General features: G+C 43.4%; 1 protein-coding gene across 5 annotated transcripts; it reads left to right on the top strand.

Moving 5' to 3' along the window:
- Positions 1 to 205: 205 nt before the first annotated feature.
- On the top strand, positions 206 to 23,278 carry LOC117875744 (complement receptor type 2-like). Of its 5 annotated transcripts, XM_034767087.1 has the most exons (14): positions 207 to 418; positions 4,041 to 4,192; positions 4,386 to 4,545; positions 5,783 to 5,968; positions 6,474 to 6,573; positions 8,461 to 8,546; positions 9,502 to 9,714; positions 11,299 to 11,481; positions 12,192 to 12,380; positions 13,001 to 13,183; positions 17,947 to 18,135; positions 19,214 to 19,399; positions 20,790 to 20,989; positions 22,251 to 23,278. In XM_034767087.1, the coding sequence occupies exons 3-14, from the start codon at positions 4,458 to 4,460 to the stop codon at positions 22,410 to 22,412; spliced, it is 1,965 nt and encodes a 654-aa protein (XP_034622978.1). In that variant the 5' UTR covers positions 207 to 418; positions 4,041 to 4,192; positions 4,386 to 4,457; the 3' UTR covers positions 22,413 to 23,278. The 5 variants fall into 5 exon arrangements, with proteins under 5 accessions (XP_034622979.1, XP_034622978.1, XP_034622976.1 ...); XM_034767085.1 differs by lacking the exon at positions 4,041 to 4,192 and having other exon boundaries at positions 13,001 to 13,180; positions 17,944 to 18,135; XM_034767084.1 differs by lacking the exon at positions 4,041 to 4,192.
- Positions 23,279 to 24,033: the final 755 nt, after the last annotated feature.

The raw sequence follows: 24,033 nt of genomic DNA, 5'->3' as shown, positions 1-24,033 counted from the left end.
CAATGAACTATTCAACCAAATTCCAGAGAACTCTGTAGTCATGTCATTTTCAGTAAAGAGTTGGCAGAATAGCGCAGTAAGTAAACAATTTCGACATCTGCTTGCGGTGAAATGAATTATCTAACATTTGATTGCAGGTTGAATAATTTACTTCCTTGTCATTTTAGAGGAGGAGTTAATCATTTATAGATAAGCTGGTGCACCAACCTTCCCCCCATTGCCCCAGATTGAAACCTCATCTCAATTTCACCATATCTCCGCACTTCTGTATGTGTAAGCATATTGTGCTAGCTTCTTGTTTAGCATGGTGATCCCTGGGTGCAGGACAGGCTAGACTGGAAAAGTCAGAGATCCCATTTCATCCTTCAGTAACCAAATAGACCTGAGCGCACTCTGCCTCCTGCTGACAAACCTACCGGTAAGTTGACTGTGATTGCAGCCAGCTACTTGTTGCTCTGAGGGAAGCCCAGGGAAAATGGGCTGGGGGGGAAGCAGGAAATCCAGAACCATTTATTAAACCTCAATATAATCGATTCTAGCAAATAAGCACAGATATTAGTAAACAAAGCCAGACTTAGCAGAAGAGGGGGAGCTAGCAAAGCAGAATAACAGCAAGAAGTATTAGGTTTAAGGGAACTGGGGAGAGGGAGACGAAGAAAGGGACTAGGTGAATTTACAAAAGAAGTACCAGTTGGAAGCTAATAACTTCAACAGGAGTCTCTTGCAGTTGTCTACATGGGGCACATCTTGTAGTCATGAGGTAAGATTTTTTTCAAAGGCTCCCGAGGGACTAAAGCTCGTTTTCAAAAGTGATTAGGCACTTAGGGTCTGATCCTGAATTATTAAAATCAATAGGAGTTTTGCCATTGACTTCCAGGGGAGCAGGTTCAAGCCCATAAATGCCTAAGGCACTTTTGCAATGGGACTCAGGCACGCGCTACTGACTTGTACAAAACTCCAATTGACACTACGTATTTTTCACACACTTGTACATACCTATGGGTATAATATATTGCACAGCAGTTGTGCTGACTCCAGAGGGAGCTTTACCTGTCCATGTCTAATAGGGTTTGTTCCATGAGATTTATGAATAGAGCAATTTTTTTTCTGTCAGAGTATTCTAATGGACTTCGAGGACTATATAAATTCTCTGGAAAGTGCAGATCAATTTATGTCCCTCTGGCATTAATTTGGCTGCCTGACTGGAAAGTGCCAATGTCCTGGCAATAACAAAGCCTGACAAACTGATAAGCAGTCGGCATGTATTTTGGGGACAGATTTGTGCTTTGGGAGGTGTATTTGTTACCTGTTATCATGCGGAAAGCTCAAGTTGTTAACCGAGGAGTCATATCGCTTTATGCAAAGAACAAAAAGGGTCTGAAGAGATACAATAAAACTTCCAAACAGACACAGGAAGTCACATTCTTATAAAACAATTTGCAATCATTCTTAAGTCTGAATCCTTCTTTCAGGTATGTTTTAACTTATTTTGTTACTGCAAATATCAGCTACGTGTTGTACAATGGTTATACGTAACTAGCTAATTTAATTGTTTAATAGGGGAGTAGAAATTAACATAAGCCTTTCCATTAATCACCAGTAAGAGACCCATGAGACTTAGATAGTATTCATACTCTCCCTCATCTAGTTTGAGTGCTTCATTAGCCCCATCCAGGGGTGAGAGACTGTGGTGTCGCAGTTTCAGAGTTAACTGCCTCTTAAGGTTTCAGGCTCCCTGCCATCACCTCTCTCCGGTGGAGACCTGCATCTCTTTCCCTCCAGGCAAGGAGTTTAGGCTTGCTATCCCTCTGCACTTTGCTGAGATTGCCTGTAATTAACCTTTTCCCAGGGGCTACTATAGTCTATACCAACTACCAACCAGCCTCCACAAAGCCAAATGCATTTACTCTTAGGGTAAAAGCACTACAGAGTAAACATACAAAAAATAAATAAAAGTTCATATACGTACGGTAAAAGGATCCAGAGGTCCATCAGTCTTATGGGACCCTAGTAAGCTAAAGTCCTTCCAACGCTTTCGTAAGGGTTGAGGTCTCCCCTTGGACAGAGGGTCCTGTCCATTTGGTGAATCAAAAGGAGGCCACATGAGTCAGTTTAAACTCAGCCTTTTTATATCGGAATCACTTTCTCTGTCTGGAAAATCCAGTTTGACCTAGTATATATGAAGCTCCCCAGGGAGGTGTTCTCATCCTGAGTGATTCACTTTCATCACCCTCCCCCCACACACATTATTTTTGGTTTCTGGAGGAGCTGTAGTAACCTTCCCCCACACCAAAGTGGTAAACAATCCCTGGCCCAGAGTGATACATAACCCATTCATAAAATGAACACTATCTGGTCCCCAAAGGTAATTCATGCAGTTGCAATATCTGTCACAATATAACTGACAGAAACAAATGCCTTTGACAGTTTGTTCTTTATCTATTCATGACTGTTTCTCTCAATGGGTACATATGGGGAAACTGAGGCACAGAGCAGTGATGTTACTTGCCTGTGGCTGTGACAGCCAGTTAATGGCACAGTCAAGGATAGAACCCAAATCTCTTGAGTCCTAGGCCACTGCTGTCTCCTTTAAGCCACTCTGCTCTCCATTATCAGACATAGTAGGACTTGAGGATTGGAGGTTGGCTTGAGCCATGTTAATCACGTAACTGATGAGGTTAATGCAGGATGTGTTGTTGAACCCTGAAGTGTGCCAAGATTCAGGCATTTCTGTTTACCGTGCTATAAATGTGCCCTGGGAAAGTGAGATGTGAGGCAGGTTTCAGTAGATCGAAAAATTAAATAACTTCCTATTCATTTGGGATTTTATTTTTCATTTAAAGAAAAAACATGACTTCAAATAAAGGCAAAGAAATGTGTCTGATTAAAGCCCGTAGGAATTATGTGAAACTTGCAGTCATAAGAATGGCCGTACTGGGTCAGACGAAAGGTCCATCCAGTCCAGTATCCTGTCTACCGACAGTGGCCAATGCCAGGTGCCCCAGAGGGAGTGAACCTAACAGGTAATGATCAAGTGATCTCTCTCTTGCCATCCATCTCCACCCTCTGACAAACAGAGGCCAGGGACACCGTTCCTTACCCATCCTGGCTAAGAGCCGTTAATGGACTCAACCTCCATGAATGTATCTAGTTCTCTTTTAAACCCTGTTATAGTCCTAGCCTTCACAACCTCCTCAGGCAAGGAGTGTCACAGATTGATTGTGTGCTGTGTGAAGAACTTCCTTTTATTTGTTTTAAACCTGCTGACCATCAATTTCATTTGGTGGCCCCTAGTTCTTATATTATGGGAACAAGTAAATAACTTTTCCTTATTCACTTTCTCCACACCACTCATGATTTTATATACCTCTATCATATCCCCCCTTAGTCTCCTCTTTTCCAAGCTGAAAAGTCCTAACCTCTTTAATCTCTCCTCATATGGGACCTGTTCCAAACCCCTAATCATTTTAGTTGCCCTTCTCTGAACCTTTTCTAATGCCAATATACCTTTTTTGAGATGAGGCGACCACATCTGTATGCAGTATTCAAGATGTGGGCGTACCATGGATTTATATAAGGGCAATAATATATTCTGCATCTTATTCTGTATCCCTTTTTTTAATGATTCCTAACATCCTGTTTGCTTTTTTGACTGCCGCTGCACACTGCATGGATGTCTTCAGAGAACTATCCACGATGACTCCAAGATCTTTTTCCTGATTAGTTGTAGCTAAATTAGCCCCCATCGTATTGTATGTATAGTTGGGGTTATTTTTTCCAATGTGCATGACTTAACATTTATCCACATTAAATTTCATTTGCCATTTTGTTGCCTGATCACTTAGTTTTGTGAGATCTTTTTGAAGTTCTTCACAGTCTGGTTTGGTCTTAACTATCTTGAGCAGTTTAGTATCATCTGCAAACTTTGCCACATCACTGTTTACCCCTTTCTCCAGATCATTTAAAACCCTTGTTTTCTTATTGCAGGGATGTTTGACTTCACCTCTCAACTTTCCCCACCTTGCTTCTGTTTTTAATAGCCTAGGCTACACTCTCAGCAGGTGTAAATCAAGGTGACTCCACTGGCTTCGATAGAATGACCCCAGCCTACATCTGCTGAGGATGTGGCTAACTGACCTCTATTGTAAAGTGCTTTGAGATCTACTGATGAACAGCACTATACAGGAGCTAGGTATTGTATTATGTTTATTATTACTTGTATGATCGAGCTCCTAGGAGCCACAGTCATGGACCAGGACCCTAGGAGCTAGCTGCTGTACAAACACAGGACAAAGAGATGGTCTCTGCCCCAAGGATCTTACAGTTTATGTTCATCCTAAATGTAAATGAAACACTTTACTCCCCCCATCCCCATATTGTTACAGATCTTTGGCCTGGAAAGAGATGTGCTAACTTCCTTGTTAGGTCTGCAAGAAGAGAACGTGACATAAAGAAAGATGCTATCTCTAAACCCTGGAAACCAGCGTTCTTACATAGTAGCCATTCCACTGTTACTTGCTGCTGCCTTCATTGTTGCTGTAAACAGTGAGTAAACATGAGTATCCGGCAAATCCATCTGGGTAAAATAAGAACCAGCCTGAACATCCAGTGAGATCTCAGTGTGAGGAACCTCTTTTTGGAGGTTCATATAACTTTGTTGTTTCCCTCTGATCGTTTTTCTTGCTGCCTCTGCACTTCTGGGCCTTGGACAGTCTAAAATCCCACTAGAAGTTTATCAAAAGTCTCACAAGAGACGAGAATCTTCCCAATGCCCTTAGGGCTTGATGTTTTTTCCACACCTTTTGCATTCATTTACATCAGTGCAAAGTGGGTGTAAAGTGCTTCCAAATGAGGATTATAGTGCAATGCATCCACTTTGCACTGGTGTAACTGAGTGCACAAGGTGTGAGGCAACAGTTAACTGGAGACCCTCCTCAAGTTCTTGAGATGTAAGAGGCTTGGATAAATGTGCATATTTTGGGATGATGAACAATCCGTGCTGGTGGCTTGATATTCAGGATTTCTCAGGGTTGCATCCAAGATCGCAGGACACTTGAGGCCTCCCTCATCATGGGTGCTTATAACTGGGGGGATGACTGGTGGCAAGAGTAGGGCACAAAGTTCTCCTCCCGTTTTAAGGATCTAAGCAGGACAACAATGGTTTCTTTTTGAGTTGATTCTAGCACTTCCCCCCCCCTCCCCCGACACACACCTTTTGTCCATTCCTTTCCTCTTTGTCCATCAGCTGGTGCCAATAGCGTAACAAGCACCAGGTCTGCGTCACCTCCAATAACTTACCCTTTCCCAGCTGGATTCAAAGTGTAGAATAAACTGGGTACAAGGGTACTAGTTTTGGTTCTACCTTAGCAGCTCTAGTCCAGATGCTTATCCACCTTCTAGGACCCAGCCTGCAGTGTTTTGTGTCACAGCTGGAGCCGCAGCAACCATCACAGTGATGATGGGGAAGGACATATTATGTTCTGTCCAGACAAACTGCAGAGAAAATAATTCTTGCATCCTTATCCTCCCCTTACAGATAGGAAGATTGTTTTCCTGACTTTAAGGAGAACTTAGCTTAGTTTGATGCCAAAAATGTTTTTTAAGCCAAATCTTTGAGAGAACCAGGTGGAGTAGCAGGGGTCAGTTAGGAGGGAGAACTCAGGTATTTTTTTTTTTTTACGACCCTTCTAGTATTCCAAGAAAGGTCACTTTAGTAAATGAGGTCTGAACTATAGCACATTTTCCTAGTTACATATTTTTGACACCTCTGTTTTGTCACTAGGTGATTGTGGTGTGCCACCGCGTTTTAATTTTGCTGAGCTGAAGGAAGAGTACAGAAATCAGAATAAGTTTGCTGTTGGTAACAAAGTGGAATACAACTGTCGCCCAGGTTATAGCAAGGTACAAAGATCCACTCTTCAGTGCACGCCATATTCTCGATGGTCAGATGCCGGAGAGTTTTGCAAGGGTGAGTATTTTGTTTTTTTACTTTTCTTTTTTTAAACTAATTGATTTTCATCAGCCCTTTTTGATTATAGAGCATAATGAGGGACTGTATGCCTGGAGGGAGGGGTTAAGTTCACTGATGTGATATGAAGGCTTTCACCACTAAATTACCAGTTCGTATCTGAAACCTGCTGCTCCTTGATCTTCATGGGCAACTCCAAAGATGTCTACAAAGGTTTCATCCTGCTCTGAAGCTTTAAAACACAATGCTAAAAATGGATTTTGAACCTCAAATAGTAGACTACTCCAGGCTAGAAGATGTTCTAACTGTCACTGGTGAAATATTCACATGCACACATGGTAATGGAACAGAGTTTGATTTAAATAAGCACATATACAAATTCCAAGTTAAGACCGGCTCTGTATTCTGAGCTGGCAAAAAGTGAGTAGAGTTTTGATAGAGACAGAATCTTTAGTTCTTTTATGGTTACATTTTACTGACTAATTCCAGTCTTATTTCTTTCTAGCAAGATCATGCCGTCACCCTGGAGAGCCAGAAAATGGCAGACTTGTTATTCTAACAGATCTCACGTTTGGTGCAACAGTAAACTTCGTCTGTGAAGAGGGGTGAGTAATGGGCAGTTTGTGCGGATAGATTTATAGGTTATTAATTTCCAAAGGGACCATTATGATTATCTAGTCTGACCTCCTGTATAACACAGCCCAGAACATTTCACCTACTGATGATCAAACCCATATTTGTATTTGAGCTAGAACATATTTTTAGAAATAATTCCAATCTTGATTTGGAGATTTCACAACATCCCTAGGTATGTTGCTCGAATAGTTAATTACCTCCACTGTTAAAATTCAGGCTACATACAAGGCACAAACTGTTATCTCATTTCAGCTTCCAGCCTTTGGATCTTTTTATACCTTTTTCTGCTAAATTAAAGAGGCCTCTATTATCAAATCTTCTAGCTGTGTAGGTACTTACAGACTGCCCATGATCAAGTCACCTCTTAACCTTCTCTTTGAAAAGCTAAATAGATTGAGCTTCCTCCACCCTAATGAGGCATATTTTCCCGGCCTCAAATCATTCTTGTAGCCTTTTTCTGCACTCTTCCCAATTGAATATCTTTTTTTGAAGTGTGAACACCAGAACTGGATTCAGTATTTTTGTGGTAGCCTCATGGCGGCTGTATATAAAGGTAATACCATCTCCCGACTCATCCTGAATTGTCCCCTGCTTGCGTATCCATGTATCGCATTAGCCCTCTTAGCCACAGCATCTCACTAGGAGCTCATGTTCACTTGTTTATCCACCACGACCCCTAAGTCCTTTTCAGAACCACTGCTTTCCAGGATACAGTCTCCCCATTCTGTGTGACCGGCATTCTTTTTTCCTAGACCTAGACCTTTGTATTTAGCTGTATTAAAATGCATGGTGTTCAGATGAGCCCAGTTGACCAAGCAACCCAGATAACTCTATAAAACTAACCTGGCCTTATCGTAATTTACCATTGCACCAATCTGTCATCTGCAGACTTCAATAGCAATGGTTTTATACTTTCTTCCAGATAATTGATACAAATATTGAATAGCACTGGGCCAAGAACAGATTCCTGGGGGACCCCAGTAGAAATGACCAGTTTAAGGATATTCCCACTCCCATACTCTCTCTTTTTTTGAGTGATATCAGTTAAACCAGTTTTAATCTATTTGATTTTTTTTGTATAGTGCTAGTTTTTTAGTCAGAACGGCATGCAGTATTAAATCTAGTGCCTTACAGAAGTCTAAGTATATTATTATATCAATGAGTTATCTTCATCAACCAAACTTCTAATCTAATGAAAAAAACAATATCAAGTTTGTTCCATAAAATTTATTTTCCATGAAACCATGAAAGCTGCCATCTTTTACTGATTGCACCCCATATCAGCCATTCCATGACTGCCTGGGATCAATGTCAGGCTAACCAGCGAGGGACTCTGGGATGGGGCATACAAACCCCAGGGAAAGGCTAATGAGCTGATGTAGGCTCAGTCAGCCCCACCCTGCTACACCTGCTGTAGGTGTCAGGTTTGGAGGGAGGAGTTAAAAGTAGAGCACACCGCTCAGCTGGGGGCAGACTGGGAAGGAGAGCAGACCTCCAGCTCTGACTCTGAGAGAGGCCTGGATAAGGCCAGGAATGGCTTGATAGACAGCTGCCTGCCAGGGCTTCCCTGAAGAAATGTGGGCATGACACAGGACTCTGTTTGATTTGTGACCTACCTGCTGGTGCTGAGTAAGTCTGCTGCAGATGGTGGCCTGCCAGAAGGGGGCGACAGATAAATAAAATACCTTCTGTTTCCTTACACCTGACTAAGGACCTGACAATAGTTTGTCCTGGAACTGGAAGCAACCCTACTAATGATGATGTAAGAGAATCAAAGCCTTATTAATGATGGACTAGGCAAGACATCCAATCTCAGTTTGTATCGTATAAATTCCATTCCCCCCTGTTTTATTCAGGTACAGACTAATTGGAAATGCAGAAAGAAAATGTGTGCTTGAAGGATCACAAGTTATATGGGACAAAGATATTCCATACTGTCAAGGTGAGTAGAGACTCTTAATAGCTTTATGGGGAAAGTGTAATCAGGGTTAGACAATGAAAAGCGTACTTTCTCCTGCTGGATGGATTCTGAAATACAACTCATTTATCATTTCACTGCATACTAAATTATTGAACGCTTCAGTTTTGTTTTCCTCTTGCACCATGTTGTAGAAAACCTTTGTTAGCTTCTGAATCTGTCTGTTTGTGGGGTAGAAGCACAAAAGACTCCGATTCTTGGTTAACAGAGCTTGGATCAGATCCCCAGCTGGTGTAAACTGAATCAGACCCTTGCTCTTCAGATATAGTATTAGATGCTTATAGCACAATCTCTAAGCACTTTACAGATATTTTTATATTTAGGGATAACTTTGCCTGTCACTCATACGCAGCTATCCCTAGGATGGAAAGTGACAGGTGCGTTTCACAGTAAAGAACAGTAACTGTTTAGGACAGGGAGTGAAGCATTCTGGACTCCACTGAAACTGCAGGCAGAGTTTACGGAGGCGGGATTAATTACCAAAATAGCTAACTCCTCCCTTTGGAGGAAGTGCCATAGAATCCTTAATACGCTTGAATGGGCAAGACCTTGATTTGATTTCTCCTCCCTTCTTCGGCTTTCATGACACTTCAGGCTGTGCATCCACTCCCACCACATCCTGGCGGCATAACTACATTAGGAAACGTTGCCCGTTTTCTAGTCTTAAAAATCTTGTCTCCCATAGGGCCACAGCACCAGCTGGTGTAAATGGGCATAACTCCAGTGTAGTCAATAGGCTCGGTCCTCTGCAGGTGAATCAGTGCTCCTCCCTTGATGTCAATGGCGCTACACTGGTTTTAAACAATCTAAGGTTTTGGTCCATTGCATTTCAGCCTCTTCTTCTCTCATAAGACTTTGGATATGACATAAATTAAATTCTCTCTTGCTTCCCTTCTTTCCTTTTTCCCGCCCCCTTCAGTGATACCATGCAAGCCTCCTCCAGAAATAGAGCACGGGACACATACTGGGACAACGATGGAGGAATTCAACTATGGGACATCTGTCACTTACCAGTGTAACACTGTAGAGAGGGGACAGGTTCCTTTCTCGCTTATTGGAGAGCCCTCCATTCACTGTACATCCACGGATAATGTAAATGGAGACTGGAGCGGGCCTGCCCCTGAATGCAAAGGTGATGGAATCCAATTACTGTAAAACAAGTGGCAGTGTGCACGTACACATTAGCAACGTAAGTCGTAACAGTGCCACTGCTTAACAGATTGTCCCCAGGACTCCTAATCTTATTCCTACCCCACAGCACATGTTCTTAGTAACACCCATTGGAGAACAGAGCCCAGTTTGAGATTTGGAGAGACACTAAGGGGTGCAGGGAATTACACTTATTGTGTCCAGATTGGCCTCAGTTCCCACGCACCCTGCCAAGAACTGCTGCCTGCTTTCTTGGTCTGCCCATGCTCTGTGTTCTAACCCCTCCCTCAGGCAGGGAGCCAGGAAGCTAGAAGAGGCAGTTGGTGTCAGTATGAGAGGAGGAAGTGACATGGAATCCTGGAAAAGCTCCATGTGGGGAGAGAGGCAGGCAACATGAGACTGACTACTCACACGGAGGAGAGCCGGACAAGGTCTTTTGCTTCTCAAAGGGAGAAGCTGTGCCAAGACAGGGGATGGAGCAGGGCTTGGAGCTGGGTGGGGAAGGAGAGGAGAAGGAGAAGGATAGAGAAGTGGAATTTATTCAGCTTCTGTCCTCACTTAGAGTCCTCAGAAGAAGAATACTGGAGCTGATCGAAATTTTTTCAACAAAGTTTTTATGTAAAAAAAGTGATTTTTTGGACAAAAGCAAATTGTTTTGTGAAAAACTGTCAACTTTACTAAAAATGTTTTATTTTTTATGTTATTGTTTGTAATGTTCCCCCCCCCCAAAAAAAGAAACCCAAACAAACTCATATAAAATATTGTTCAAGTGGCCATGGAACTTACTGAAGACCCATTTTATGGGTGTTTTTTTAAAAATTGGTCATATGTTTGATAAGATGTATGTGGGAAACAAATCTAATTTTTTGCTCACTTTAGAAACTATTCCTGTTGAAGTTTCTGCAGGTAAGCCAGGAGCATATCTGCCTATCTTCTTCACAGGAGACCAGATTTGAGTGTCTGTCAGCTATAAGTACAGCTGGAACTCTGATTGGAGAAATGACTTTATAATGTCCACAAATGATAAGCAACAAGACGGGGCAGTTCCAACAGCTCCTACTGCCCAATGAGACCTCTCTTGTCAAAGATTGTAATTATGTGTGTGCATGCTTTCTCTCTCCCCACCCACCCCAACCCCATAGCCCCACAATTGCCTGTGACAGAACTGCCATTGCAGGTGGTCACTAATTCAGCAGGTGTAGTTTGATACTTTACTTGAGTTAAGAAAAGGCTAGATGAAGACTAAATCTTGCCTACTAGGTTCTATCAAAACCGATGCCCCAAGGAATTTGAGAACATGGCATCAGACCCACCGATACTTTCCTGCTTTTCCTTAACACGATGTTTCTAATAAATAAATAGTGGTTTCTGGGGTGGATTTGGTGGGGACGGGGCAGGAGTGTTCAGACACGTCATGATATCTCTGTAGGGCCATGTGTATGTGCTTTCAAGTCTGTTCATATCCTCTTGGTAAATAGATCTGATTCCACAGAAGTATCTTCACTTTGGTTCCCAATTTTGGATTTAACAGTAAACCTACCAAGCTGACACTGTTTTTCTTACACAGTCATTCGCTGTGAACAGCCAAGAGTTGACCATGGAAAACAGATGACCGGATATAGTCCTGTATACACCTACAGAGCCTCTGTTCTGTTTGAGTGTGACCACCGCTACACCCTCAAAGGCAGTAACGTACTTCAATGCAATGAAAATAGTAGATGGGATCCTCAGTTACCAGTTTGTGAGCGAAGTAAGTGTCATATGGTGACGACCACCTCCTTCAATCTGACCCTGCAGCCCTTGGTCGCCCAAGATTCAGGGACAGCCAGTTTGATGTCTCCTTTGTTTTAAGAGAGGAAATAGTGATTGCTTTGTAAGTTTGCATGCCACTGTGCTGACACAGCTCCATGATACTTCCGTTAAATGACTCGTATGCTGAAAACAGGGATTCGAGTTTTATTCTATTGCAGGCAGTGTTGCCGAGTGGATAGAGCACTGAAGTGGGACTCAGGAGACCTGGGTCCTATCCCTGCTGAGTGACCTTGCGCAAGTCACTTCCTCACTCTGTGGCCCAGTTTCCCCTGTAAAACGGGAATAATGATACTGAGGTTCTGTGTAAAGTGCTTTGAGATCTACTGAAGAAGAGTTATGTATTTATTGTATAAGTTCTTATACTGCTCTCATCACCATAATATCTCAGTGCCATCCAGTATTGCATTAAATAATGTAACTGTGCACCTGGCATGTGTGTTTTGTTTTGTTTTGTTTTTTCTTCTCATCCTCTCCTCGGGAAAGAAGCATGTGCAGTGGAGTTTCTTGTTTTGTGATAGGGTTTTAGGTTTTGGGGTTGTTGTTTTTTTAATATACATGTCTTTCATGCCACATTCTTGTAGAGAAGAATTATTTCTCAATAAGATTTCCTGGTTATGTATGTCCTTAAACTTTTACTTTTATTCTTAGGTAGCTGTGATGACCCACCTTACATTCGTAATACTTTTCGAGATCATTCTAACAGCAACTTGTTTCCGGCTGGGACTGTAGTGAAATATAACTGTGTGGGAGGTTATGAGTTAATCCCTGGAATATCCTCTGCGAGTGTTACCTGTCAAAAAGATTTTACATGGTCTGAACATCAAGAATTTTGTCGGAGTAAGCATATTAATCTTTGGTTTAGCTTTTTGTTTTAATGGAGGTACAGAATTAGCACAAATTTAGGAAGCTGTACTCTATAGTCGATATGTGGTTCAAAGTGTGTGTGTGTGTGTGTGTGTGTGTGTGTGAGAGAGAGAGTGTGAGTGTGTCTTCTGGGAATTCTTACTTTAACAGTAGGAAGCAGGGTCATAGTTAATAGTTTAGTTTACACATTCATGAACAGATCAGTTGTTCCCACCCACAATCTCCATATTACCTAAGGCAGATTATAATCAAGGTGGATTCTACACAAAATGTATTGTAACACAGCAATCTGTGTTTAGAACCCTGCTGAAAACCAAAATATCCTGCCAACTTCAATTCAAATAGTTACCCAGAAGAAAACTGGAGGGGTCGTACTCAAGCCACAAGGCACAGCCACTAACACTCATGGCAGGAAGAAATGATTTGCTGTGTCTGTCAGTGATATAAAACTTCCACTGAAAACCAGCCTCTTCAAAAATGTGAAGGAAATGCTGACTTTCTATAGCTAGCAAAATGTTCTGCTGCTGCTTGTAAATGAATCTGCAGAATTGTTTTTGCTCTGATTTAACACTGGTGGTGGTGGTGTTTCACAGAAATTAGATGTCCATTTCCAAACATTCCCAATGGAAGAGCAATACTTGGAAAAGCAACCTATGAGTATGAGGACAAGATTCGCATTGAATGTAATCCCGGTTACGCCCTCAAAGACCATTATGGATCGATTAAGTGCGAAAGTGATCGTGCATGGAATCCTCCATTACCAATTTGCGAACCGAGTATGTATAAATGATAAAGAACTGTGACATGGTGACCTGCTGTCCCTGACCTACTCCCAAACAATGTAATTGCTGCATAGTTATATATTTATATTATGGTAGCACACGGAGGCCCCAGTGGGGAAAGCGGGGCTCTCCCTTCATTTCCACCCCCACCTCCTCCCTTCTAGCTTCCCATCTTCTGCCTCTATCACCCTGAACCTCTGTCTCCCACTTCAATCCTCTCCTGAAAGGTGCTGAGGATCCCATGCCCTTCTTAGAACACTGACCCTGGTTTCCTGGCCAAATTCCAGCTCTGCCATTGCACTCTGCCTCCCTCTGTTTCTCCTGCAGTTTCAAAAGGATGTGGTGTTTTTCTTCACTTAGGCCCTCATTGCACAAAGTCCTCGAGCACATGCTTAACTCTAAGCAAGGGCGTAGTGTTGATTTCAGTGGAGCCACTTCCATGCTTAACATTAAGCACGTGTTCAAGTGCTTTGCTGAATTGGGACCTCGGAGAAGTAGCTGCATTTCTCTGGTGGATGAAATAGCTCTGGGCGTAACAGGTTGACCAGTGTGATAGAAATGCAGGGTCATTACAATGACTGACAGGCAGGCCAAATGCTACTGGCACCGAGACATTTCACAAACATTCTTTCTCCTCCCTTTCTCTACCATTCTTCCATCATGAGGCGAGGACACACAAAGGGAGTCAATGTATGTTGTTAGCTGCACAGAAGGAACAAAGCTGGTGAATGGCACTGCATGAGCTTACTAGTGGGATGTTGTTGTTGTAAGACTTTGGTTCATTCCAGCTCCCCGCCAGTTCATTCCAGGGTACTTGCCCAGTGGGGTGTCAGCAGATCTCTGGTAAAAGAGGAGAAAAGGAACTGGTGAAGGTTGGGGTCTGCAGGGGGCAGGCTGAGTTTCCTCTGAAGAAATCTGCAGGGAGAGTAGATGTATGAGTGACCATGACAGATCCCATTATTTTGAGTTGTTAAGTACACACAGCACTCTGTAAACACACAGAAAACAAGATCCCTGTGCTTGTAGCTGGACTGGCTTTGTGACCCCCTGACTCCATCTGTTTCAAAAAGTGGTTGGATGGTATCACTATTTTCCTTCCACCCAAAGAAGGCATCACCCTACACGGTTATTAGCCAGCTCCAATTTCACACACGCACTTTTTCTTGGTGTCGATCCATTACTCTTCTTTGAATGTTTTTAGCTCTTTAAATTAATCTGACTGAATCTCACATTATAGGTTCATCTCTATTTTAAGGGGCTGTTACAGTTTGCAAACCAGTTTGTATAAATGTTAAAGAACTGATATAATGACCTTCCAGCTCTGATTTTGAAAGGAACATCTAACACTCAAAGTGTAATTGCTGTGTACTTGTATATTTATATTACGGTAGCACACACAGGACTCAGTCAGGATCCAAGGTCCAATTGTGCTGGGTGTGAAACCTTGGGGGAAGTATTTCTTCCGCTCTACTCCATGCTGATTAGGTCTAAATTGGAGTATTGTGTCCAGTTCTGGGCGCTGCATTTCAGGAAAGACTAATTGGATAAAGTCCAGAGAAGATCAACAAAAATGATTAAAGGTCTAGAAAACATGACTTATGCGGGAAGATTGAAATAATTGGGTTTGTTTAGTCTGGAGAAGAGAAGACTGAGAGGGGACATAACAGTTTTCAAGTACATAAAAGATTGTTACAAGGAGGAGGGAGAAAAAATGTTCTCGTTCATCTCTGAGGATAGGACAAGAAGCAATGGGCTTAAATTGCAGCAAGGGCGGTTTAGGTTGGACATGACATTAGGAAAAAATTCCTAACTGTTGGTGGTTAAGCACCAGAATAAATTGACTAGAGAGGGTGTGAAATCTCTATTGGAGATTTTTTAAGAGAAGTTTAGACAAACACCTGCCAGGGATTGTCAAGAGAATACTTAGTCCTGCCATGAGTGCAGGGGACTGGACTAGATGACCTCTCAAGCTCCCTTCCAGTCCTACAATTCTATGATTCTGTGTGGGGTACATTCTCCCCTACCTAAATGACTGATGTCCTGGCAGTGTGGTATCTTTGACGGGCAATTTAACTTCTCTGTGTCTATCGGCAGGCTCAAGTAGTACCAAAAGGTGCATATAAGCGAGTATTGCCTGTGGGCCTTTACTCCCTAATGGCAGTAGCAAAATTAAGAACATGGTCCACAGATTGGGCGGATTGGCTTCTAATTTTACTTCTTCAGCTAGGCACCTCTATAGAACTTCTCACAGATGTTGTTGATAGAATTAGGCAAATTCACCCCAGCTGTAGTGCAGAGCTCATCTGGTGAATTTCCTGGTGTTTGTGCTTCTTCACTTTGATCTTCATGGAATGAAGTATTCCCCTGCTACAGGATTTAGTTTGATTGTAGAATGGAATCATATGAAGATTCACCTCCTTCTACAATTTGTATGCTTGCATTAGCTACTTTTTAATCAAATTTTCCAGATTACTGGAATGTCTTCCACAATTCTACCTCCATAGCTTTGGAAACAGAAATGAATCCTCAAGGACAAAGCATGTCCTGGTGCAGGGTTGGATGGAACCTTCTCCCAACTCTGCCTGTACCTTGTAGATATGTAATTCACTTTCAATTGCTGTAGTGCCATATAGACTAATGATTCTCACCTATCTGCAATTTTCTCATTTACTGTGGGACTAAGATTGTGTAATACGTCTCTATCTCCCACTTCTACAGTAGACATGATTACTTTGGCATACCATCACCACTTGTTTGCCAACTGATGTTTCTCTGTTTTCTTAGTAGCTAAATTATATGCATAGCAAAGTCTGCATCTCAGGTCCTTCCCATGCTGCTGATAGGTTACCGCAGCTTGCCTCTGCTGTTGGATTTCAAAGTACAAATCAGTTGATAGCGAAGGATGCCTGCCAAGCGTAGAAAGTATGGGGTCTCTCCCATTGCATCATTCTTAGCACAATTATATACCAATCCTTTAACTAGCAACTATGCTTGAGGAAGATCCTTTTGTCCTTTCCTGCAGGTTAGTGTTTACCCCATCTAGACAGGGCCGGCGCAACCACTAGGCGACCTAGGCGGTCACCAAGGGCACCAGGATTTGGGCGGTGGGTCCCTCGGTGGCATTTTGACGGCCCCATTCTTCAGCGGCATTTCGGCAGCAGGATCTTCGGCCACCGGCAGCATTTCGGCAGAAGCTTCTCCTCTTCTGTCCTTGGCGCCACCTGGGGCGGCAAAAAAGCTGGCGCCGGTCCTGCATCTAGAGTATCTGCTTGTCAGCAACTTATTTATTAAACTGTATTGGGAGAATTTTCACAGTCTCCCATAAAGTCTCCCAGTACTTTATATCTATTCTTCATTAGCCAGCATTTAAAGAATGCTGTTTATTGGAGTTAGTGCCTGGACTATATGTCCGTACAAATAAATGCCTTTTGCAGTTCAGATTTCTTGAAGATAAATATGCTCTAAACCTTTAAGGACTAGCCCTGAGTTAAAAGGCTTCTGCAGAAAGATTGCCCTGGATTAAGGGAGCTATGATGGGAGACTGCATCCACAATACCCTGTTCCCCCAGTGGTCCAGAGACCAGACAACATTGCCCCAAGTGTAGATGATGCTGGGTGAGACAGAGGATGGCTGGGATGCCTAGAGGATACAATGATTCTGTGCCTCCCTTAGCAGCCAGCTTCACTGTGACCATTATAAAGATCCTGTCACAGATTAATGTTGCCATCCCACAATGCAACCATTGACTGGGAACAGTGGTACAAATGCTTCTGGCACCTGCGTCAGTGTTGGGGCAGTTCTCAAAATGCTGAGCACATGAAAAAAGAATTTTAAGCATCCATGAATTTTCAAAAAGCCAGAAGAGGGATTGGAGAGACCGGGGGGTAAGGTAATATCTGTTATTGGAGTTATTAGTTCCTCGAGTATTTTCAGAGCTGTAGGCCTATTTTAACAGGCAGCACTGGGGCTGCTTTACACGTCACTCTGACTACCGTCGGAAATCTGTGACAATCCCAGAACAGTGTTGGAAGACTAAAACTAACCACTATGAAAAATTACATAGCCTGCTAGAACCAGCTCTGTCCCCTTCTTTCACCCTAAACAGTCCTCCTCCTCACCAGTTCAAGAGGGATGGACATATGGAGAAAGGATGGTTCATTATACTGGAAGGGTGCTATGGTGGGACAGTTCAGTAGCTAGTGGGGATGGATGAGGAACTTGGGGGACTTCAGAAGAGTTTCCTAACTTGAAGGCGGCTTGGCATGCTTCTTCAGGGGGTTCTGGCAGAACTCAGTGGCTATGGAAGGGGTTCAGATCTGGAATTTGGTGGTGCAGATGTAGCAGGGCCAGTTTAATGACTCAGGGAGCCATGCAGGAGGACTCTACTGTTGAAGTTGATGGGAGCTGCAGGCCTTCAGTATATCTCAGGGTCTGGAGTGCAATTATTCAGTATCGTCAGCATGTGAACAACAATCCATGGGGCCCCTACAGGTCAAAATGCCATTTTAAGAGTGTTCTGCATGTTGCTGTTTTTATCTTTGCTCTCCCAGTGCCGTAGAGGTATCATGCTAACTCACAGCCAGAAACTAACAGAAAGTGCTGTCAGATTGTCAGAGGTATTAGACAGTGGAACCTCTCCAAGCACCTTTTTTTTGGAAATGTAGTGTCAGGAAACCCCACAGTATTTATGCTGCTTCCCTTCTTTTAGGAGATTTCCCTTTCTGTATAAATGGTGTATTTTCCCCTTTTATTACAGCTTGTGAGCCACCTGCACGCATCTCTAATGGACGGGACGACCGTGGCTGGAAAACTGTTTTCCTTGTTGGCTCAAGTGTGACCTACGTATGTAAGCCTGGCTGGTCACTTGTTGGAGAATCCTCCATTCAATGTATAGCTGGTGATGGGGGAGCTCCGCGCTGGGATGCACCTGCCCCTGAGTGCAAAGGTGATTCATTTCTTCATCACACTAGAGTGACTGAGATTAGGAAAGGGTGGAGGGCCCATTGCAATGACCTGGGGGCTATTTAACATCTTAGCTCTTAAATATTGAAAATATGTAGAGTCGAGGGTCAACTCACTGCAGATTCCTCCTTTGCAGCAGTCCAAACGCTCCCAGCTGGGATGCCCACTGCCAGTGTCCTCTCTGCCCTGGCACTCGGACACATGATCTGTCCTGACCTATGCCCTAACTTATGCTTGATCCTCCCATTCCAAGCTTCCTGAATTCCTCCCTCAGACACACCCCTCACCTGACCCGTATCTTGGTTTGTGGTTCCCGATCCAGCTGTCCTGATGGTGGCACTTTTAATGTAGAATCTCCTCCCTGTGTGTGGTGTCAGTATGTTTGTGGAGACAATCTGAGTCCAAGTTGGAAAGACCCCAGTGGTTTGATTTAGCAGCAGGAAGCTGGGGTGGAAGCAACTAGCCGCATGTTAATGCACGGGCCGCTCCATTACCCCATCTGCAGTATTCCCATAATCCCTGGGGAGATCTGCCAGCAGTGCCAACGTCACCGTGACTTGAGTGCAGAGAGAAATTATTTGCCACATCTGCCCCTGGAAATCGAACTTTCTTGGAATGCGTGATTGAGAAAATCTGCAGCTGGCCATGTGTTCCCCAAGTGTTGGGATTGCATAGATAATGGATCAACAGCCATATAAATGTTGGGGCTTTGAACGTTTTAGACTTAACACTAAAATTATAGTTATTTGTCATTTCTCCTTATGAGTTTGCTGTCACGGGCCTATGGTTTGAAATGGAATAATAACCCTCCCAATGAACAAGTCTCCGCCACAGAAAGTGTGTCTACTGTGACTTTGGAAGAAAATGTACCTAACCCACAAAGAAGCCCTCTTAGTGTGCAATAAGAGTGTCCATGGGATGAGATGGTGTGGAGTTAGCTATTGCCCTTTTAATTCACAGCCTTGCTATTTCACCCTAATTTCCCCATGAATTTCCCATGCAGACAAACCCTTTGTCTGAACAAAAACATTTTAAACCCTTTGTTTATTGGTGTTTCTCAGAGATTCTTCGTTGTCCAGATCCAGTGATTGAACATGGAAAACCGATCCCTATAAATAAAACTGAATATACAGTTGGAAACAGTGTTGAGTTTGAATGTGAATCTGGCTACATCCTTAAAGGCAGCAAGTCGATCAAATGCCAGGCCAATAGGACGTGGGATCCTCCAGAGCCATCTTGTATTAAGGGTAAATATAAACACAACTAAATCATCCTGCTGAGGAAAAAATAGACTCCTATAAAACCTAGAAACCGCATCAGAGAAGATGCAAAGCCAGCAGATCTGTTTCTAGGTGGGGGTCTATTAGAAGGATCCCCCTGGGGCATTGATTTACAAAGGCCTTTTCCCTCCCTGTCTTCTATCAAATGACCTCGCCCATCTCGGGGGAGATGGATCTGTTCCCTATAGGCTAATCTCCAGGCCTTTTTCTAATCAAGGCTTAAATATGCCAATCAATAGAGCTTCACATCCCTTTTCTTAGGAGACTATTGAAGAGTCTCTTAGATCTCACTCTCAAGAGGCTCCTTCCTAGCGTTCAGCCTAAAATTTCCTTTCCTTAATTTCCTCCTATTAGTCCCAGCTCAGCCCCCTTGTAACATCCTCAACAATTCTCCCCCTTCTTCACAGGTTTAGATGGGCAGCGGCGGTGGGACAGCGATTCCACTGCGAGGGAGACGTTGTGGGATGGTTCAGCAGTGGGACTGAGGCACTTGTTGGGGGACTCAGGGAGGGTTGGTAGGTGGCAGGAAGGTTGGGCTGTTTGCCTCGATGATTCTGGAAGGACTAAGCACCGTAGGAGGGTGGTTTGGCTAATTTACTGACATGGGGCTTGATCCATCAGCAGCTCCCCTTAAAGAGAATTTACCTACACTTTAAACAGCAAGTGCCGGATTCTTCTGTAACTTCTCTGGCTTCCCTGAAGCTACTCCTCTCACTTACTCCACTGAGAACCAGGGCAATCAGGCCTTACATTTGTCTATCTAAGGTGTTCGTACTGTGCCAGTCACTGTGGTATCTTTGGCATCCTGCAGGATGAAATTCACTATAGAAGCGTAAGACGCTGTTAAGGACCAAGTTCTGCTCTTGGTTCCACCAGTATAAATCCAAGGTAACTCCATTGACTTCCATGTACTTCTCCCTCACTGCAGAGGAGGCTAATTCTGTAATAGACCAAAGAGGCTATTTTAAAAAAGGCCACAAGTGTGCCTGGGAGTGAACTGCACATTCACAGTTGTCCCAAGTCTGCCAATAAGACCTCCTTAAATGAACCAACAAAGCACCTGTGCTCTGCTGCTCCATGTGTGGACTTTCAGCTGCCAATTCTCCAGGAAATGCCCATGATACACAGTACTGGATGGGATTTCACTTGCACCCTTTTCTTGTTGAACTCATGATGTTTGTTTCTCTGGAGAGAGAGATGCACTGTGGGTTTGGTGTTACAAGCAGTTTATTTCTCTGAAAAACCAAAACAGCTGCAATGAAGTGAACTAAGGGCATGATTTACTGGCAATAAGCCCTATACACCGTGCATCTCCCCTTCGCACTGAACTGTCTTCTCTTCTGCCTTTTCCTTTCAGTTTGGTGTCCAAAGCCTGATGTGCAAAATGGAAGAATGGTCAATGTGTTAGATGAAAAAGAGCGTTACAACGTGAATGAAAACATTACTTTCAAATGCTCTCCTGGGTACCAATTTTCAGGCCATTGGTATCAGTCTACAACAGACAGCTTGAATATTACATGTTCAGCTGATGGCACCTGGAAGGTGTTACACAAGTGTGTAAGCATCACAGTCCATTTGGGTTTCTTGATGCACCCTGCCCAATTTCTAGAGTAAAACATAACACTGTCTGAATGTATCTTTGCTTCTTTAAAATAATGAGGTCTGTTTGGCGAGGGAGATAGATCTGCCGTTGATACAACTTAAGTGGAAAAAATAAGTTGACCTGAAAGCAAACCAATCCCATCACTCCCCCACCCCATCTCTTTCTTGTATTTTAAGGGAGGAGGTTTTCGTCCTTTGGAGTGGCTGCTCCATGCCCAAAATAATATAAAATAGGTAAAAGGTGGTCGTTAAAAATCACAACAGGAAGAAAATGTTATGCCCTATTATGAAGTAATAGCAGTCAGTGGTGTGGCACGTGATGTATCTTCTGTTGTTCTGGGGCACAGTCTAAAGCAAATATCATGACGGACTGCTTTAGTGAGCCACTGCCAGGGTGTTCAGCATGGTACAAGTGTAAATGGAGCCCGGGTTCCTGTCCCAGGAGTTTACAGTCCAGTGCCTGATTCTGCAAGTTGCTCAGAACTTCCTCAACGTTGCTTAGCAGTCTCAGAGCCTGTAGAAGTTAAGAATTGAGGGCACTCAACATTTATCGGGATCAGACCCTAAGTCAGGCACAGACGGTGTGAGATAGACACATGTAATATGTGTATGTGCAGAAATTGTAAATGACCAAAGCCTTCCCAAGATGGCTGCCAAAGCTGAGCGCCCTGTCTCTCGGCCTCTCAGCCATTGCCACCCACACCTGCTGTCTCCAGGACCAGAGAGGGAGAGAGCCCAGTTGCTCTGCTTTCCTGGCACTGAAGTCAGGAGGAGTGTGAGTGTCCAGGCTCTCTAGCTGCTGGAGCTTGGATGGAGTCTGTGTGGCCAGGGTCTCTGCCTGCTGGCTGGTGTGATCAGCCACGAAGCCAAAACATTTCTATTTGGGGGTCTCTTGAAGCAGAATTTTTCTTGAAACCCCTTCCCATGAAAAATTTCAGGGTCGTTTTTGCTTTTGTTTTTTTTTTTTCCGGTTCAGGATGAAACTGTTTTAAAAAGCACAATATAGTTCACATGAAATTTTCATTTTCTGGCCAGCTTTAATTGAGAATGTGCAACACCTTTTGAGATCATATAATATGTCAGACACAGACTGTATGAGACAGACACATGTAACACACTGGATAATGGTTCAGATCAGAAAGGACCAAGCATGCTTGTGAGGATAGGGCCTTATCTTCTTCAGCGTAATCACAGTCCCTCTGTTTCTATTTTACAGGAGAAGCAAATAATGTCTCCCCTGTGCAAGATGGTTCGCGAGATTGTAAAGTTTCTCCACTGCAATATATCTCTGACAGAACTGAGAACCCATCTAGAAGAACAGAAACTGTGTCTGGAGATTCAGAAATTTAAGCAAGACCTAGAAAAATACAAGGAATAGCTGAAATCTGTGACCCATTACTGTGACAAACTGTCTCCTTTGGATGCAGTTTGTATAATTACTTTGTACATATGATGATTATTACTATTTGCAGAGAACTTGCTAGTATGTCTAGTGATCCAGGAAGAGATTAGCCAGTACCTCAGGAATCAGATTTTTTTCATGCTGTGTGCCAGTGCTTGGGTTTTTTTTTCTTTCCTTTCAATCTGACAAATGTAAGTCCCTACTTGATAAACTAGGGATTTCATCCTCTTATATGTTGTGGGGACTATAGTAAAAGGGTTGAATTCAGATTCCTTTCAATTCGAAAAGGGAAAGCAAGTTGAGAGAAACTAGATTAAAATGTACGGAAGTAAATGTTCAGTTGATGCAAGCATCAGACCCTATGCAGAATACACCAACAACCTTGAGCTTTCAGAAATCACCCAACTGTTGCATATATTTTACCTTAATGCATTATAAGCCAAACATATTTGAAGTAGTGAATGGCTATTTAACTGCCTGATTTCCATGAACCTTAAGGGCAACTCTGTTCACAAATCCCTCTGCCCCACTGTGAAAATGTAAAGCTTAAAAAAAGCCAATTTTCTGCCCTAACCTCTTATTTAAAAAGTTGGCAGTTTTTTTCCTTCCCAAACTGAACACATCTATTTTTGGTTGACATCAGTGCTGATCTCATCTGTAGCATTTCTATATCCTCTCTCACACTCCCACAAATCGATGGTGAAAATTTAACTGTAGACAGCAACCCGCTAACCATTTCCCCCTTGCCCAATGAATGATAGGGGTGTCCTCTAACCTACACCTTTGTGATCAAGCAATTATTTCTGCCCTGCCGGGCTACAATAAAGTGCAACTGTAAAAACTGCGGATTGTCTTTGTTTTTATAATTTTCTCCCTTTGGCTGTAAGACAGGAAGATGCCCAGCATGTTTAAAGGCTCCTTTTCCTGATGAATGAAGCACCAATATCTCCCACAGGCCAGGGAGCCGTCACATCAGGGACTCGAAGGGGCATGGGACAGCCCCTCCTCTCACACCTAAAAGTGATTAGAGTTGAAACTTATTTGGCCAGGTAGCTTAGGGGGAAGCTTGTCCTACTGCTGTCAGTGGTACCTGTTCTGTGGAATTACAGGGGAAGGTCAGTCTCCAGCGTGGTTCGGTTTGCGTCTGTAAGGCAGGGGGAGCTTTGAGTCAGATACATCCCCGGTGTAATGACATGAGCGGAGGTGGATGGAGTAACAGCAGGGATGAATTTGACCCACAGGATGAGTAGAAAGGATCCTTTGGTAACTGGACTGCCTCTTGTGTTTCAGAAATCATCACTGTTGGGGGTGCTGATCAGCACAGGGGGGCGTCGTGCTGCTGTATCAGAATAACTTTGTGATTGTCCCCAGAGCAGAACAATAACAATGCTGCGTTTCCCTTCCCCGGAGAACCCTTAGCTGTACAGCGCTGCAATGGCAGGTGCTTCTCTCTGCAAACTTTACACCCGCCAGCAGCTCCCTCTGTAAAGAAAGAACAATCGTGGGCAGCCTGCGGGGGTGCTAGACATTAATACCCCTCTGTCTCGTTCTTCTGATGCCGCCCAGCCCTTGGAAGGGGGCAGGGGGAGGAAATGCT

The sequence above is a fragment of the Trachemys scripta genome, chromosome 4 (assembly GCF_013100865.1).
Source record: "Trachemys scripta elegans isolate TJP31775 chromosome 4, CAS_Tse_1.0, whole genome shotgun sequence".
NCBI lineage: Eukaryota > Metazoa > Chordata > Testudines > Emydidae > Trachemys > Trachemys scripta.
Note: the sequence above shows the minus strand (reverse complement) of the source record. Positions and strands in the feature narration are given on the sequence as shown.

Excerpts from the sequence above, each read along its gene's own strand:
- LOC117875744 (XM_034767085.1), top strand. The coding sequence starts at position 4,458 with ATGCTATCTCTAAACCCTGGAAACCAGCGTTCTTACATAGTAGCCATT. Across the intron at positions 4,546-5,782 it reads CTTCATTGTTGCTGTAAACA|GTGATTGTGGTGTGCCACCG; the intron begins GTGAGTAAACAT and ends TTTTGTCACTAG. Across the intron at positions 12,381-13,000 it reads ACATCAAGAATTTTGTCGGA|AAATTAGATGTCCATTTCCA; the intron begins GTAAGCATATTA and ends GGTGTTTCACAG.